Here is an 18,537-nt window from a genome sequence, read left to right on the forward strand (position 1 = left end):
GGATGCTTCCAGAAGTGATCACCAGGAAAGCACAGCCGCTTCCACCCCTAGGTTTATGGCCTGACAGGAGCGCGGTGTGGACAGGGATGGGCAGTAGCGGCGGGGGCGGGAGGGGACCGTGAGACAGGAAACGCTGGGGGTGCGGAGGGTGCTGAGGTGGGGCACAGGGACGGGCAATGAGGGTGTCTGCGAAGCGCACAGGAGGCGGCTACAGGAGCTGGGGGATAGTGAGGGGGGGGCTCTCGTGCCCTTTGACCCCGGGGAGGCGGGGCCGGAAGGCGGCGGGCAGGGGGCGGGGCCTGGCGCCGGCACGGAGGGAGGCGGCCGGTCGGCGGACGTGGCCCGGCTTCTCTGCCTCTCGCGCTCTCTGGGTCTCTCCGCGCCGCCATGGCCGCTGCTCTGTGCCGCGGCGCCTCCCCCCGCCCCGGCCCGGCGCGGCGGCTGCTGCTGCTGCTACTCGGAGGCCTCCTGTGCGCGGCCCCGGCGCGGGGCGACGCGGAGCCGGACCCGGACCCGGAGCTGGATCCGCACGCGCGGCACCGTTACAACGCCGAGATGCTGCGCCACGGCGCCCAGAGCGCCCCGCACTTCGTCATGTTCTTCGCCCCCTGGTAACCGGGCCGGGCCCGCGGCGGCGCGTTTCCCCGTTGACGTGGCAGCGGCCCTGGGGGCGGCTCCTCGGGGGTCACGCGGGCGGGTTTGGGGCAGGCGCTGAGCCCGGGATACACAGCTCGGCCCCTCCACACACCCACCCCGGGGCCCCTGCTCGCCGGGAGGGGCGGGGGGAGCCGGGCCTGGGGCTGCCTGGCCAGGGCTGGAGGCCACAGCACAACCCGCCCCCACGGTGCCTACGTGGCCTTCCTCAGCCCAGGCCCCAGCAGTGCCGCCTAGTCCTAAATGTGTCCGTTCTCAGCAGCAGCAGCCGCCGCCCCGCCAGGGCGGGGAGTGCGACTGTCCCCATGGCACGGATGGGGGAGGTCAGGTGAGGTGTCTGCACAAGGGGGAGGTCTGGCCCGGGGCACGCTGAATGCTCAACCAGAGCGCCCACGTGGGAAGCGACTTATCCAAGGTCTCCCTGGAAGCCGGTGGAAGAAAAGGGAATCGAATCTGGGTTTTCTGAATTCCAGGTTAACACCAGCCCCTGGGCCATCTTTCCTCTCGATTTGCCTTAACTTTTGGTAAAGTCTGTTACTAAGGTTAGGTAACACTTCTTAAAAAAATCACTTCCCATCCTCATGGAGACAGGCCCTAAGAGGACAGTGTAATAACCCTTTTTGTATGCATCCTGTTTCCTTGAATCACTTTTGAAAGGGGGCTGATGGAGCCTTACTCCTTTTACTGATTAATGTAAAAGTGTAGTAAAAACCGTGCTGATAGATTTGACAGCAGCTGACTGAGCATCCAAATGAAGTTTTCCAAAAGTGACTTCTAATTATTCTGTGGATTTTCTGTTTCCTCCTTTCTCCACGAATAAGAACAAAGTAAATGGGATGCATTTTGTGAGTGGTTCTTAAGAAATACATTATGTTCCAGAGCACTTTTTTGGTGCAGGCCACCACATTTAAGAGGCAAGCCAATGACTTCAATGGGGCTCATGTGGATCTTATTGCAGAACCAGAGCTATAACATGTAATATAATGTAAAAGTGTAGTTAAAAACTATGCTGATAGATTGGACAGCAGCTGACTGAGCTTCCAAATGCTCATGGAGACAGGCCCGAAGAGGACAGTGTAATAACCCTTTTTGTGTGCATCCTGTTTCCTTGGGTGCTCAGAGTCGCTGAAAAAACAGGCCTTTAATCTGTTTTTCAGACGAGTAAAAAGAGACAAATACCTTTCACAGAGTTATGTTGGGGAGTATTAATGTTTGTGCAGCACTCTGAAAATACAAAGAGCTATATAAGTAATAAATATTATCTGTTGCTTGTGAATGTCTTCAGTGGGACGCATTGTATTTCATTTTAGTCCTGTTGGGTATTCATATTTGGCTTACTAGTCATTTAATTGAGAAGTCCTCTGGCGCTAGTTTTAGTATATTACATGTTATAGCTCTGGTTCTGCAATGAGATCCATATGAGCCCCATTGAAGTCATTGGCTCTCCTCTTAAGAGTGGTGGCCTGCATGTGTGGCACTCATTGCAGGGTTGTGGGCATCTATGTTTGATCTAGAGCTTAGTCTTAATTCTTCCTACACGCAGTGGATTGTGATAGGCTCATAACTGGGGATAAAAGGATGGAATTTTTGATGGGGAGCGGGCCAGGTGGTGCAATGGATGTCTGAACTCTGTTATGGAGTCTTCGGAGATAGAAGTCAAAATAATAATTATAGGCAGTCTTATCTCAGGACCTCCTTTTTAAAAATGCTTCTTTGTGTCTGGAGTTATTGATCTTTCCCAGACATCAGATGGCTTTCTTCTTGATTAACCACATGATTAATTGACGTGAGATATGGTCTTGTGCCATCCTCTACATCCAAATCCTTACATAGGCATATTAGCAGACATGCATGGAGAAACCTGCCAATTACAGAAATATTAAATACACTGAAATTTTCAGTGTGTGAGTTTATCTTACAGGCTAACGCTTGCAAACTTTGGACTCCATTTCGTTTTTAACATTTGCCAATTCGTAGCTCTCTACAGGGTGTCAGTACTTTACTTCATCAGTGAGCCTTTTGACCTGGAGATAACCCAAAAATAGCATTCATCTTGGTGGTCTCCATAGAGCAATAGGTGTCTGTCTACTGGCCAGGTTGTGCATCTTGATACTAATAAATTGTTGGTTCTCAGATTTTCCATACTATGATCCTCCTTCAGTTTAGCAATATGGAAAGGGCAGTCTGGTCTCAACCCATGACACTGCTTTATGATCTCTCAGGATGTGAACCTCCTGTACAAGATCTATCAGCAGCCCTTTGATTAGAGTGCCACTGACCAACCTGCAAGACCTAGCAGCAGTAATGAATTTGCTTTTACCTGGTTGGCATGTTCCTTTCAGGGACATTCCAAAGAGTTGTGGGGAAATAATGTTTGTCCCCACTCTCAATTAAGGTTGGTCAATTGATTGGTCAAATATTGTCAAATGTCAAAAATAATCAAATATTTTAAACCACTGGTTTATTAGGACAGTAACAGGAGTCACAAAACATAGTAAGACTTTATGGTCTCCAATAGGCTTAGCCATAGATAGATAGATACTTATGCCTAATTACAAAATACAAGTTACATAACTGAGTTACGTAACTTAGAAAAATGTGAAACACGTGGGAATATGTGTGTGTGTTTGAGGGATACATTATGAAGACGCTTTTTGTTAAGAGTCAAGGCATGGGGGTTTATTGACATGGGCATTCAGTGTAGATCGTTTGCTTTTTTTTGTGGGGGGTTGGGGGGATTTAATAGCTGTGATACTTTTGTATGTTAAGGTAGAAGTTTTAATGACTAGGCATCTTTTTATTTTGTTTTGTGGGAGGAGGTTTAATGATCGTGAGCCTTCCTCTCCCACTCCCATCTGAGTTAATTTCTGTATTTGTTTATTCAGGTTAGATTGTAAGATTTTTCAGGGCAAGGACTGTGCCTTTTAACTCTTGTGTTTTGCTTTGTAAACCACCATGTGCATTGGTGGTCTGGTATACAAGTAGAGATATACATATGATCTTTGTTCTAGAAGATTCCTGTCAATCAAGATGTTCAACTTTCAATTAGTTAACCTTTTCCCCAACAAGTGGGATTAGCATATACTAAAGTGAGTGATAAAGACATTTAAGTAGAGGTGTTAACAGATGGCACTATGGTGAAATCCAAAAGATAGGCTGCTGTCTACATCAGGGCATTCTTGCTGGGATATTTGACAATATTTTACCATGATCAGATAATAGGCAGTCAATTGACATTATTTGTCAGGTCAACTGAATGTTCAAAATCAGACCAAGTCCGCTAAATCAGAGAATTGAGCAACATCTGGGTAATGTGATGTCTTGATTTTAGAATATTTGTTTATACATATTACCTTATGGTACACATTGCCATTGCATCTGAGTGCCTCAGCTTTAAAATTAACAATTAAAAACCCCACATAATTTCACTGCCAAACTGCTATGTTCTTGGCTTATTGTTTGTAATTTCGGTGACCTCCTCCTGAACAACTTATTAAAAATGTTAGCCAAAAGTTTGAGCAGATATTTTTCACTGTTCTCTGGAGGACACCAAATCTTGGCTCGAGTGAGCCAGATGAGGAAGTGAATTCTACATTCAGACCTTGGACTGACAGTGTTGTGATGTGGGTCTTAAAAAATTCACGCTTACGAACAAAGAGCAGAAGCATTTCAGTTGCTCTCAACCTACCTTCCTCCAGTAATAGGATAAAGGGGAAAGGGCAGTTTTTCAAGAAGCCAGACTTCTTAATGATTTATAGATCATAACTAAACTTTGATTTACATTTGTAAACAAATGGCAAGTCATTGCAGAGCATTGAAAGTAACAATCACACAGCATCCCTACCCACCAAGGAGGTGAACAGCAGCAGTCTAGACCAGTTGACACTTCTGAGGGTACGTCTACACTACAGGATTATTCCGATTTTACAGAAACCGGTTTTGTAAAACAGATTGTATAAAGTCGAGTGCATGCAGCCACACTAAGCACATTAATTTGGCGTTGTGCGTCCATGGTCCGAGGCTAGCGTCGATTTCCGGAGCGTTGCACTGTGGATAGCTATCCCATAGTTCCTGCAGTCTCCCCCACCTCTTGGAATTCTGGGTTGAGGTACCAGTGCCTGATGGGGCAAAAATCATTGTCGCGGGTGGTTCTGGGTACAGCCTCACCCCTCCCTCCGTGAAAGCAGCAGACAACCGTTTCGCGCCTTTTTTCCTGGGTGAACTGTGCAGACGCCATAGCACAGCAAGCTGGACCCTGCTCAGCTCAATACCGCAATCGTGGACGTTTTAAACACCTCGCGCATTCTCGTGCAGTCTATGCTGAACCAGGACCTGCAAAGCCAGGCGAGGAGGCGGCGGCTACGGCAGCGCGGCGATGAGAGTGATGAGGACATGGACACAGAATTCTCTCAAACCGCGGGCCCCTGCACTTTGGAGATCCTGATGGTAATGGGGAAGGTTCTAGCCATTGAACGCCGATTTTGGGCCCGGGAAACAAGCACAGACTGGTGGGACCGCATAGTTTTGCAGGTGTGGGACGATTCCCAGTGGCTGCAAAACTTTCGCATGCGTAAGGGCACTTTCATGGAACTTTGTGACTTGCTTTCCCCTGCCCTGAAACGCCATAATACCAAGATGAGAGCAGCCCTCACAGTGGAGAAGCGAGTGGCAATAGCCCTCTGCAAGCTTGCAACGCCAGACAGCTGCCGGTCAGTCGGGAATCAATTTGGAGTTGGAAAATCTACTGTGGGGGCTGCTGTGATGCAAGTAGCCAAAGCAATCACTAAGCTGCTGCTACAAAAGGTTGTGACTCTGGGAAACGTGCAGGCCATAGTGGATGGCTTTGCTGCAATGGGATTCCCTAACTGTGGTGGGGCGATAGATGGAACCCATATCCCTATCTTGGCACCGCAGCACCAGGGCACCCAGTACGTAAACCGCAAGGGGTACTTTTCAATGGTGCTGCAAGCACTGGTGGATCACAAGGGACGTTTCACCAACATCCACGTGGGATGGCCGGGAAGGGTTCATGATGCTCGCATCTTCAAAAGCACTGCTCTGTTTAAACGGCTGCAGCAAGGGAATTACTTCCCAGACCAGAAAATAACAGTTGGGGATGTTGAAATGCCTGTTGTTATCCTGGGGGACCCAGCCTACCCCTTGATGCCATGGCTCATGAAGCCATACACAGGCAGCCTGGACAGTGGTCAGGAGCTGTTCAACTACAGGCTGAGCAAGTGCAGAATGGTGGTAGAATTTGCCTTTGGCCGTTTAAAGGCGCGCTGGTGCACATTACTGACTCACTCAGACCTCAGCCAAACCAATGTCCCCTTTGTTATTGCTGCTTGCTGTGTTCTCCACAATCTCTGTTAGAGTAAGGGGGAGACTTTTATGGCGGGGTGGGAGGCTGAGGCAAATCACCTGGCCGCTGATTACGCGCAGCCAGACACCAGGGAGATTAGAAGAGCACACCAGGAAGCGGTGCGCATCAGAGAAGCTTTGAAAAGGAGCTTCATCACTGGCCAGGGTAGGGTGTGACTGCTGTGTGTGTTTCCCCTTGATGAACCCCCACCCCCCTTGATTGACTCATTCCCTGTAAGCAACCCACCCTCCCCTCGATTACAGCTTGCTTAAGGAAATAAAGTCACTCTCGTTTAAAAATCATGTATTCTTTATTAATTCATTATAAAAAGAGGGAGAGAACTGAGAAGGTAGCCCGGGTGTGGTTTGGGAGGAGGATAGGAGGGAAGGAAAAGGCCACTAAAAAAATTTCACAGTAATGACAGCCTTTTGGTTGGGCTGGCCACGGGGGTGGAGTAGGCGGGTGCACGGAGCCTCCCCCCACGCGTTCTTACACGTCTGGGTGAGGAGGATGTGGAACATGGTGAGGGTGGTTATACAGGGGCTGCAGCGGCACTCTGTGATCCTGCTGCCGTTCCTGAAGCTCCACCAGACACCGGAGCATGTCAGTTTGATCACGCAGCAGCCCCAGAGTTGCATCCCGCCACCTCTGATCTTCCTGCCGCCACCTCTCATCTCGGGCGTCCCTCCTGTCCTCACGTTCATGCCTCCTGTCCTCACGTTCATCCCTCCTGTCCTCACGTTCACTGGCCTCTTTCCTGTAATTTGATACCACGTCCTTCCACTCATTCAGATGAGCTCTTTCATTGCATGTAACTTCCATAATATCTGAGAACATTTCATCTCGCGTCTTCTTTTTCCTCCGCCTTATCTGAGCTAGCTTTTGGGATGGAGTAGGGAGGCTTGAAAAATTTGCAGCTGCATGAGGGAGGGGAAAAAAGAGAGAGAAGTATTTAAAAAGATACATTTTACAGAACAATGGTTATACTCTTTCATAGTGAACAGTACTATTCACCTTACATAGCACATGTGATTTCACTACAAGGTCGCATTTTGCATCTTAATATTGAGTGCCTGCGGCTCTGCTGTTACAGATCTCACAGACACAGGTCCGGGCATCAGAATTCAGCTTGCATGCGGCCATGGTAAGCCACTGTCTTTCGGCTTCTGCAGTGCTTTACCCCTCCCCCCACTGCATGGCTGGTACCATGAAAGCTCACTGCTAATCACCCCCTTCCCCCCCCCCCACCTCCCACCGCGTGGCTGTTAGCTGGGAAGATCCCTGCTAACCAAATGCGAAAAAGCTCATTGCTATTTCACTCCTGCCCTCCCCCTGCTTGGCTACGTGCAAGGAAGGATTTTTTTTTTTTAAGCAGCAGTCTACGAACCCAGTAGGAAAATGGGCATCTCTGTCCCCTTAATTAAATTCCTGATTTTCAACCAGGTTACCCTGAACGATATCACTCTGCTGAGGATAACACAGCGAGATAAAGAACGTATGTTTCTTGAATGCCAGCAATCACCGGGACCATACGCAGCTATGCTTTGCCATGCAGTGATACCCGATTACTTGCTACATGCATGGCGTGGTAAAGTGTCCTACCATGGTGGACCGAATAAGACTGCCTTGCCCAGAAACCTTCTGCAAAGGCTTTTGGAGTACCTCCAGGAGCGCTTCATGGAGATGTCCCTGGAGGATTTCCGCTCAATCCCCAGACATGTTAACAAACTTTTCTAAGTAACTTTACTGGCTGCGAATGCATCCCAAGTCCTCAGGGCAAATCAATCATTAAAAAACGCTTGCTTTTAAACCATGTTTTATATTTACAAAGGTACACTCACCAGAGGTCCCTTCCATGGCTTCATTGTCTGGGATAGTGGCTTGGGAGGGCTGGGAGGGTAATTCCGTCTGGGTCAGAAAAAGCTCCTGGCTGTTGGGGCTAACGGAGTGCTGTGTGCTCTCTGCAAGCTCGTCCTCCTCTTCCTCCTCCTCATCTTCCCCGTCCGCATAATCCTCAGCCATGGCTGAGATTACAACCCCCACCTCGGAATCCACGGACAGGGGTGGGGTAGTTGTGGCACAGCCCCCTAAAATTGCATGCAGCTCAGCGTCGAAGCGGCATGTTTTTGGCCCTGCACCGGACCTTCCATTTGCTTCTTTGGTTTTCTGATAGGCTTGTCTGAGCTCCTTAACTTTCACTCTGCACTGCACTGAGTCCCTGCTATGGCCTTTTTCCATCATAGCCTTGGAAATTCTTTCAATTACTTTTTCATTTCGTCTTTTGGAATGCAGTTCTGTTAGCACTGAATCCTCTCCCCATATAGCGATCAGATCCAGTACCTCCCGTGCAGTCCATGCTGGAGCTCTTTTTCGATTCTCAGGAGACTGCATTGTTACCTGTGCTGATGGGCTCTCCACGCTGGGCAAGCAGGAAATAAATTTCAAAAGTTCGCGGGGCTTTTCTTGTGTACCTGGCCAGTGCATCCGAGTTCAGATTGCTGTCCAAAGCGGTCACAGTGGTGCACCGTGGGATACCGCCTGGAGGCCAATACTGTCGATTTGCGGCCACACTAACCCTAATCCGATATGGTAATACCGATATTAGCGCTACTCCTCTCGTTGGGGAGGAGTACAGAAACCGGTTTAAAGAGCCCTTTATATCGATATAAAGGGCCTCGTAGTGTGGACGGGTGCAGCGTTAAATCGGTTTAACGCTGCTAAAATCGGTTTAAACGCGTAGTGTAGACCAGTCCTTGGTGATCTTCAGTGGTAGCACTAAGAGCACAATGCTCAGTGATGCAGCATGAAAATGACCGACACACATGACCACATAAATACATGAGACTGATCAGGATAAGCTTTCTTGAATTTGTGGACTTTTCTGACTAGACGTATATTGCTTCTTCATATTACAACCTGTGCTAAAAGCATTTCAGAATTCATGGGAATATCTGGCTAAGGAATTATTAAAATCCGTCAATGAGATACCACTACTCCATGTCATAATGAGGCTGCAGCAGTCAAAAAATCAGTTACATTTGGAGAAGAGCAGGAAAGAGGTGGATGTAAATTTGGGCCCACAATTTATCAACCAACTCCATAATGTTACTTTCTTGTACTGGATTGTCAGTGTGTATGAACAGCTACTGTTTGGTCAATTTTGGTTTACTGACTCAGAGTTGAGCATTGCCTTCTCCTTCCTTTATACAAATTGAAATTTTGAAGTAACTTTGAAGGGGAGCGCATAGCAAACTTCAGGCATTTAGGAATAAAGACATTAAAAGTAGGGGTTTTGGTTTTTTTTCAAGTCACAAACATTTAAAATTATGGGACTGCAAGTTTAGGTACCTCACACAGGATCAGCTCTGTCCTTATATCTGTGTGCACCTTCCTTCCATTCATTCATAAGATAGGCTTAACACTTGTATGCCTTGTACTTTCGACATTGAGCCATACATTACTAGTACTGGCACAGTACTATCTTACATTTGAAGTACTAATAAGTGCACTAGGCACCCACTATGCAAGTGTCACCTTTACTAGCAGATTCTCTTCCTCTCTCAAAGAGCTAGGTATACCAATATCATGTTACTTCTCTTCTTCAGACCACCAAAACCATGTCCCAAACCTAACCAACCTTCTCAGTAATAGTCAAGAAACCACATTGTGTGTACACACTCAGCAGCCAACACCATTCAATATAAACTTCTGAGCCACAGAAAAGTTACCCTGTCAAACTCCACAGTTTTACAAATTCTTGAACCAATCTGATTGATTCTTTACTAGATGAAGACCTAAGGGAGTACATCACTAAAAAACAACATAAGCCAGTGTCGAATCAATGCATTACAGTAGTGGTTCTCAACCAGGGGTACACCAATGTCGTTTTCTAGGGGGTACATCAACTCATCTAGTTATTTGCCTAATTTTACAACAGGCTACGTAAAAAGCACTTGCAAAGTCAGTACAAACTAAAATTTCATACGATGACTTGTTTATACTGCTCTATATACTATTCACTGAAATGTAAGAACAATATTTATATTCCAATTGATTAATGTTGTTATATGGTAAAAATGAGAAAGTCAGCAATTTTTCAGTAATAGTGTGCTGTGACATTTTTGTATTTTTATGTCTGATTTTGTAAGCAAGTAGATTTTAAGTGAGATTAAATTTTGGGGCACGCAAGACAAATCAGACTCCTGAAAGAAGTACAGTAGTTAGGAAAGGTTGAGAGCCACTGCCTTACAGAATGGGGAAGCACAGTGAAGAACTAAAGTTGTTTGGGATACCTTTGCTACATTTCCATACTCAAATTCTCCCTTAATTACCAAACCTCATATGGCATTTGAAGTGTCAGACCTTTTTTGGATTATTTTATAGTTGAGTCCAGAATTAGCCTTCTAATTGAAGCCTTGTTACAGTGTTAACTATGGAGATGCAACAGTGTCTCTGCAGTAAAGATTGAGTAATTATTTAAAATAAAATTTGGATTACATTCTACTTTTGGGTCTTGATGACAACACAGCCCCTATAACTTCCTTTTTAGTCAGACAAAGAAGTTAGTTTCTTGGGCTACATCTCCTGGCCGCGGTTCGCCGCTGCAGGCCAATGGAGGCTGCTGGAAGCGGCGGCCAGTAAGTCCCTCGGCCTGTGCCGCTTCCAGCCGCTCCCAGTGGGAGCCGCGATCGGCCAGACCTGCGGATGAGGCAGGTAAACAAACTGGCCCGGCCTGCCAGGGGCTTTCCCTAGACAAGCGGCGACCCCAGTTTGAGAAACGCAGCTTCCTGCAAACTTCCTTATTCTTGTGTTAATTGTTGCATAAAAGGTAGACTTTCCAGGACTTGTCAAGAGCAAACAAAGTTGAGGATATTTTAATTAATTTAATGACTTTTTTTTTAATGCCTGTAAAAATCAGGAACAGCAAGAACAGTCATTCAAGATAAGTTGACATTGGCTCCTTTAATAGTTTACCACATTTCTGGTGTTAGTGTTTTTGACAACACCAGTTTGTATTTGCCAATAGAATGAGATCTCATTTTCAGTTTTGGGGGACTTGGAATGGTGTTTTCAAGAACTGGTAAATCTCTTGATTGGCTGAACATTCCTAACACTTTAAATTTGAATTAGTGTGCTATGGGATGCCAAGCAGTGGGAAAGATTACTTGAATAATTAACGATTCTTTTAAGAGAGAAGCAAAATAGCAATTATTTGTTCTGAAACCTGTTTTAAGTCACCTTACTTTGTGTGCATATCTTGAATATTTTGAGACTCCTGGGATCTCACTATGCAAAGGCACTTGTTCCTGTTTATAACGTATTAAGATTAGTATCTCTTCAGGACTTGGAAATAGAACTGTTCTACTTCACTGACTTAGGTATTCCATGGGTCTCATGAGTCACAGTTCTGATGTTACACTTAAACACAAGGGACCTTATAAAAAGAGTAGAAACCATTATCTCCTTACCAGACACGTAAAAATTTGGTGCTTCCAAATGTAAAAGCATATAGAACACCAGGCATACTCTCATGGTGTTCTTAGAAAGTTGAGAAGCTGAGTGCTCTCTTTTCAGTATCCTCATTAATTTAATAGTCTTTTACAATGAACCTGGCAGGACTTTGTAATGCCAAAGTACTTATCTAACCATCAGGACTGTTTTTAGATTATTTTTTTTGGTGTGAATTTTGTGTCAAAACTGCTTACAAGGTTAGCCTTCTACAATAAAAGGCATCTCTACAGTATTAACTGTTGCTTAACGCAGTCTGCTTTTATATGGAAGAGGTTTCTCATTTTTCATTCCTCTAACATGTTTCAAGTACATCAGATCCCACCCACGTGTATATATACTTTTCCCATAGATTCATTCATATCTAGTCTTTATATTTACATTTAAACCTATATTTGTTAAGTATAGAGCATGCATACAAATCAGAACAGTGACCTTATTACTGAAATTTATTTTATCTTTTGCTCATCCTGTTGTAGGTGTGGACACTGTCAACGTCTACAACCAACTTGGAATGATCTGGGAGACAAATACAACAACATGGAAAATCCATCAGTCTATGTTGTAAAAGTGGATTGCACTATAGATACTCCACTCTGCTCTGAATTTGGAATCAGAGGATACCCCACGTAAGTACAAAAGGATGTGTGCTTCTATTATTTTGTATGTTTTTCCACAGTCCTCTGCCAATTTGTTGAGATCAGCTTCTAAGTTATGATTTTTGGTGGTTTCCTTTATAGCTCTTCAGTCTTTAGAAGATAAATTTAAGCTCTGATCATGTTGCCAAGACAAGATGATCTATAATGTCTCTCTTTTTTTTTTACAGCTTGGAAGATGGCTATGTTTAAACAAAGTTCAGAATAGGCTCCCTGCCTCCTCTCCCCCCCCAACATGTCTTTGAGATGGTAACATAACATACAGCAGTAAAGTACTAGTAGTTCAGAACTATTTTAACTACTTTAAAATTATTTCAGTTATCTAACTGTATATAGCACAACCAATGTAGTGTGTATAAATGGTCTCAAACTTTTGTGTAAATTTGGTGCTCATAAAACTGATAGATTAAAAACACCATCTAAAGCCAGGCACATATTGATGCTGGCGTTGTGCAAGTTTCTCTACATGGTTTTGCTTTATCAGGGCTTGAAAAACTTAGCAGCTACTTATGAATTCGAGCACTAAACCTGTTATCTTTTAAACCTTTCCTATTATGATAGATGAGGGTTCCACCAGTAAGGACCAAGGTAAGGCCTTGGTGAGAAGGCTCTCATCTTGCCTCTGAGCTGCAGGAAAAGAATGTGAGCTGGAATTTCTACCAGATAAACATGCCTTTGCTTAAAGCACCTCAGCCCAAACTCCAGCACTCCTGCTAGCCTAGTGCTGGACCTCTCTTTAGCAGATTGTCAATTGTATAGCTTTGTGAATAAATGTCCTACAATGGCAGGATACATCTGCACAGCAAAAAAAAACCCTCCAAAACCTATGGCAGCGAGTTTGAATCTGGGTCAACTGACTTGGGCTTGTGTTGCAGTGCTAAAAATGTTAGTGTACATGGTTGGGCTGAAGCCTGGGCTCTGAGCCCTCCCCACTTGCTGGGTTTCAGAGCCCAAGCTCCAGCCGGAGCCCAAACTTCTACACTGCTATTTTTAGCCCTGCAGTGTAATCCTGAGTCAGTTGACCCAAGCTTTGAAACCTGCTGCTGCGGGTTTTTGTTTTTGCTATGTAGATGTGCCCATAGAGACCCCAAAAGCTTATAGTCAAAGCTTAGGGTCCAAATACTAATTTTTCTCAAGAGATGGAAAATAATAATAATTCACTGCTCTGCCTAGTCGGTTGCACAAATATTGATATTTATGAAGATGGATCAGCAGAGGTTAAAAATAGTTAACTGTTTTTGTAGTTTGTATTAATACAGACCTTATACCTTATTAGTGCCTTCTAACAATTGAGTATTCCCTCTTTCTGAATGGAGTTTTTCATCACCACCTCACTGCCAGAGCATTTTAATTGGGGGATAGGAATTGCAGTAAATATTAATACAATAAATTTGGAACTGTAACCTTGGAAATAATGGGGCAATAGGGCAAAGTCTAATAGCAGTTGGCACAAAGATGAGTCAGGTCTGAGCTAGCTTGGACATACAAATCTAATAAAATGTGTGTGATCAAGACAAGCAGGACAAGACTTCAGCTTTCAGTGTTGGCACAAGGAGAGAGAACAATATACCTACAGGGTTCTAATTCTGCATATAGGACACACCAATAAGATGGTGCCTAATTCCTTGTAAATCTGTGGTACACAAAATTCAAGGCAGATTCCATTCCATAAACAGAAAATTCATTTAAAAGGGAACTGGATTAAACTTGATCAGGTTTGCTATCTTCTACCACCCGTCCTTTGCCCCACATACAATCCTTAAAAAGCATGGAAACAAATTATGGGACATCTAATGACAAGGAACTGCCTTCTTCCTCCAAGTGATAAAGTAAATACACTCCAAACAACCATTAATCTCTTCTTCCCACACAACCTTAGTTATGGCCTCATGCTTGCCCCATAAACATATACACGCTCAAACTGTGCACATACGGCAATATATTTGCAAAGGTATTATTCCTGTAGATCAAGTGATAGAGGTCTGGATTGAGGATCTGAAAGTCAAACTTTCATGATGACCATTGGGGAAGGGTGTATGTCAGTGGTGGGCAAGCTTCGGCCAGCCCATGCCACTTCCCGCTGCTCCCATTGATAGGGAACAGCGAACCGCGGCCGCTGGGAGCTGCGGGCGGCCATGCAAATGTAAATAAACTGTCTCACGGCCTGTCAGTAGATTACCCTGACGGGCTGTGTGCAGATCGCAGGTTGCCCATCACTGGTGTATGTCTTAATGGTTGCACAGAATAGAATTCCTGTTTTTTCCCATGCTCACTTTTAAATGAGAAAATATCCTTAGAGATTAAAAAAACTCTCAATTATGTTGTGACATACAACAAAACACTGTCCCATGTTTGTCAATTTTTATCACATTACAATGGCTTTTTTTGCAAATTAGCAGGTTTGAAGGTTGAGAGGTATGCTAGGAAAGTGCCTATTGAAATGAGAGTTCTGTTCCCTGGGAGCAGCTTGCAGCTTCAGTCCCAGTGGAAACTATAAGTAGTAGTGGACATTTTTATTAGGTGCACCATCACTTCCCCACTAGAAAAATAGTGATTATCTTTACTGAGGACATGAGTAACTTCACAGTCATTGGCTCGTTCAGTTCTTTTGTAAGTTATGGAAAATGGCAGCCATTTTGAGTCAGTAAGTACACCTCCAGTCCGCTATAACGCGGTCGTGGGGAGCCAAAGATCCCTACCGCTTTATAGCTGAAACCCCGTTTTATCAGGGTAGGGGTGGCAGGGCTCCGGCGGTGATTTAAAGGGGCCCGGGGCTCTAGCTGATTTGGGGAGCCCAGGGCCCTTTAAATCACCGCTGAAGCCCCAGGGCTGCGGTAGCGGGGCTTGCCGGCGATTTAAAGGGTCTGGGGCTCCCCACAGCAGCCAGAGCCTCGGACCTTTTAAAGCAGGCCTGCACAACTCGTAAAGCGGCGCGGGCCACATTACTCCAAAGAAAACAGCTGAGGGCCGAACCCCCCCGGCCCTGCGGAAACACACCCCCCCCCCAGCACCTCCCGGCCCTGCGGAAACACCTCGCCCCAGCCCTGCAGAAACAAACCCTCCTTCCCCAGCGCCGCCCCACCAAAACAGCTATGGGCCAAAAAGGGAGGTAGGGGTTGGGGTGGTGATACTTGATTTTAAATCAACCAGGGGCTCCCAGCTGAAGAGGTGGCTGGGAACCCTCAGGGGCAAATTAAAGGGCCCGGGGCTCTGGCGGCTGGGGGAACCCGGAGCTTTGCAGGGCTGGGGCAGGGATTTAAAGGGCCCAGAGCTCCTGCCACTGAGGGGAGCCCGAGCCCTTTAAATCCCAGCCCCAGCCCGGCCGCTGGAGCTGCGGCCGGGATTCAAAGGGCTCTGGGCTGCCTGCAGCGGCGTGGAGCCCTGAGCCCTTTAAATCTCAGCCGTGGCCGGGATTTAAAGGGCTCTGGGCTGCTCGCAGAGCGCCGTGTGCGCAGGATTTAGAATCCCCCCGGCCCGTGGGTGACATGTTGTGCAGGCCTGCTTTAAAGCGCCACCTGAGCCCCGCTGCCGTGGCCCCGGGGTAGTGGCAGCAGGGCTCCAGCGGTGATTTAAAGGGCCCAGGGCTCCCTGCAGTGTCTGGAGCCCCGGACCCTTTAAAGTGCCACCGGAGCCCCACTGCCCGTGTTATATCAGGTTGTGTTATAGCAAAGTAGACGTGTATTAAGTATAACGGGTAAGATAGAAGAAAAGAATTGTGTATTTGAGAATACCTGGTACTGTTAATAAAAGGCTTGTTCATAATTACAGGGTGAGCTGTGCCTTAAGCCCCTTTTCAGACTCTCTTGAGTATGCCTCTCAAGAGAAAAGGCTGTGCTTCCTTCACCTCTGCAAAGGTGTGGTTTAACAACTCTGGAAATGGATCTTTGGGTCATTATGCTGAGAGACTATGTTGCTGTATTCTCTTTCTCTGGGTATCTCCCCTCCCCCGTTCCTTTTTGCCAGTGTGTGCTTTTAACTGTTTATGGTCTTTTGTATCTCTAGGCTCTGGCTTTGGTGAAACAGCTCTGTCACTTTTGGGTGGCCTGGAAAGAGCATCTTCCCTATTACTAGCCAAGCTATTGTTCCTTTAGCTCCCTCAGTGTTGTTTACCTCTAGTTGTCTTATCTCTGACCATTGCTTAATTTCCTGCTTGGTCTTCAAACAGAATACTATCAAGCAGGTAAAATGAGGTACATATAATATTCATACAAATACCTGTAATACAGGTATCTCCTCATTCTCCACAGGGTCACATGCTGAAATTTTTAAAGGTCTGATTTTAAAATTAATTTTAACTCCAACTAAGTAACAGATTTAGTTGAAAATCCTCAGGAAATTCAGTCTTTATGTATTAGTTGTGTACTGTACGGTTCGGGAGGAAGATATGCCGTTATTTTCATACAAAACAAAGATTGGATATACAGATCTAAGTGGGGGGGAAAAACTGAACCTCATCTTAATAAAATAATAGAGGTGCTACTACGCCTGTAGAATCATTTAAGCAAACTTCTTGATTTCTGTTAAGTTCTACTCCAAACTATTACCAGAAGATGTATGAAAGGGAGAGATAAGCAATTCAGATTTCATAGTTCTTTTCTTTATTTTTTGTTAACTTCTTAAAGGGACAATATTAACTTAAAAACCACACACCTTTCTGAATGTTTTTTTAACCTTCTATTGTACAAGCAATGTACAATACTATAAATGAAAGCAATAAATGGAGGATTTTTTCTTATTTTAATTTGTATGCATTGTGCTTTTGAAAACACTTTTGCATAGTAATTTTTTTAAGTTGTAAGGGCTCTGAAGAGAAAAACAGGAGAGAAATGTTTAGAAAAATGTGGCTGTAAAACCACAAAAATTAGCAAGGGAAGACCAGGGCAGGTATAATAACTGAAATGAATTTTAACTCGCTTAAAAAAAAAAAAAAGATAATCTCAATTTGATGGTATCCCTTTAAAATTCCAGTATTTAAACAAATATGATTTCAAATATGATAGCAAGTGTGTGTGTGTGTGTGTGTGTGTGTATATATATATATATATATATATATAAGCAGAAAGACCTGCCTTTGCAATTCTCCACCTATTTTCTCACCTTGTTCATCTGCTTTAAGCTATTTTTAATCAGTTTAATACAGCATGTGATCAAGGACTTGCAAATTTGGTATGGCACAAAAAAGTGTAGAGAAATTCCTGGAACGTAAGCTTTTTGGTTTTGTGCATACTGAAAAAAATTAACCAATGCTTTTTTGGCAAACTGAAAAATAAGATTCACAAGCATAAACAGGGATTAATCTTTGAATTATTCTTTCTAGCATTTTATTCACCATTTCATGTTAATCTAAGGAGATCTTGGAATGTTAACACAAAATATGGTATTTCTACCTGTGCTAAATTTAAAGGAGAACAACAGAGTTCTGGTTAGTTACAGGGCCCAATTCTGCATCATGGAAATCTAGGGAATGTGTGATTTTAATTATAGGCTTGAGGACTAAGTATGCTCTGAGCTCAGTTTTGATGTTATCAGCAAAAAGTTCATTTATTTCCAAAGAATGTTTCTTGTTTGTATCTATTTGAAAAGTTTTGCCTTACCTCTTTGTACTGTTTTAATGTTTCAGCCTAAAGCTGCTTAAGCCAGGCCAAGAACCTGTGAAATACCAGGGTCCTAGAGACTTTCAGGCACTGGAAAGCTGGATGTTGCAGACACTAAATGAGGAACCAGCTGTAAGTGAACAGGAAATACTCCCTTCTTCCAGAGTCAGACTGATTTCTTGATCTATAGGGGTTAGGTTTTGCTTTTCAAGAGGAAAACTTCATAAGAATAAAAATTGGATGATGGTGATAAACTGGAACAGTGGCCAAATAGCCATCAAACCCGTAATTAAAACTGGCATCCTTTGACTTGCCCTCTGTTTCCTGTATTTAAAACCAAAATTCATAATCTTATTTCAAGGAAATATTAGCCTCTTGACATTTAAGATAGGATTTCCTGGTACACGTTCAGTTGACAAGTATAGGCCACAAGTACTTTGTCTTGACTAGGAAAAGTGGTTTAGCTAATACAAGCGAGGTAAGTCTAGCATAAACAACCTTTTTCCTAATGTAGATGCAGGGCAAGAATTAGCAGCTGATCATGCTGTAGTTTAGAGAAGAGTTAAGGCTACAACTCAACCAGCAAAATTGAGTTGCAATGTGTTACCCTATAGCTACACAAGGAAAAGGCTTGAGTTTAGGTCTGGCTCATCTAGCATATTAGATGAGCCTGGTGTAAACTTAACCACTTTTCCTAGTCAAGACAAAGCCACAATGATTGCTGAGCTCAGTTGATTAAAAATACACAGTTCTGCTTAAACAA

The 18,537-nt window shown here is 44.6% G+C and overlaps 1 protein-coding gene across 1 annotated transcript in view; it reads left to right on the plus strand.

Moving 5' to 3' along the window:
• Window positions 1-288: 288 nt before the first annotated feature.
• The window catches only part of TXNDC5 (thioredoxin domain containing 5), a 42,926-nt gene continuing 24,677 nt past the window's right edge, over window positions 289-18,537 (plus strand). The window contains exons 1-3 of the mRNA XM_045003747.1: window positions 289-611; window positions 12,004-12,153; window positions 17,801-17,906. Coding sequence (XP_044859682.1) covers window positions 388-611; window positions 12,004-12,153; window positions 17,801-17,906 — 480 coding nt within the window. The 5' untranslated portion in view covers window positions 289-387. The remainder of the gene's footprint in view (window positions 612-12,003; window positions 12,154-17,800; window positions 17,907-18,537) is intronic.

Source organism: Mauremys mutica, chromosome 2 (genome assembly GCF_020497125.1).
Source record: "Mauremys mutica isolate MM-2020 ecotype Southern chromosome 2, ASM2049712v1, whole genome shotgun sequence".
NCBI classification, from domain to species: domain Eukaryota; kingdom Metazoa; phylum Chordata; order Testudines; family Geoemydidae; genus Mauremys; species Mauremys mutica.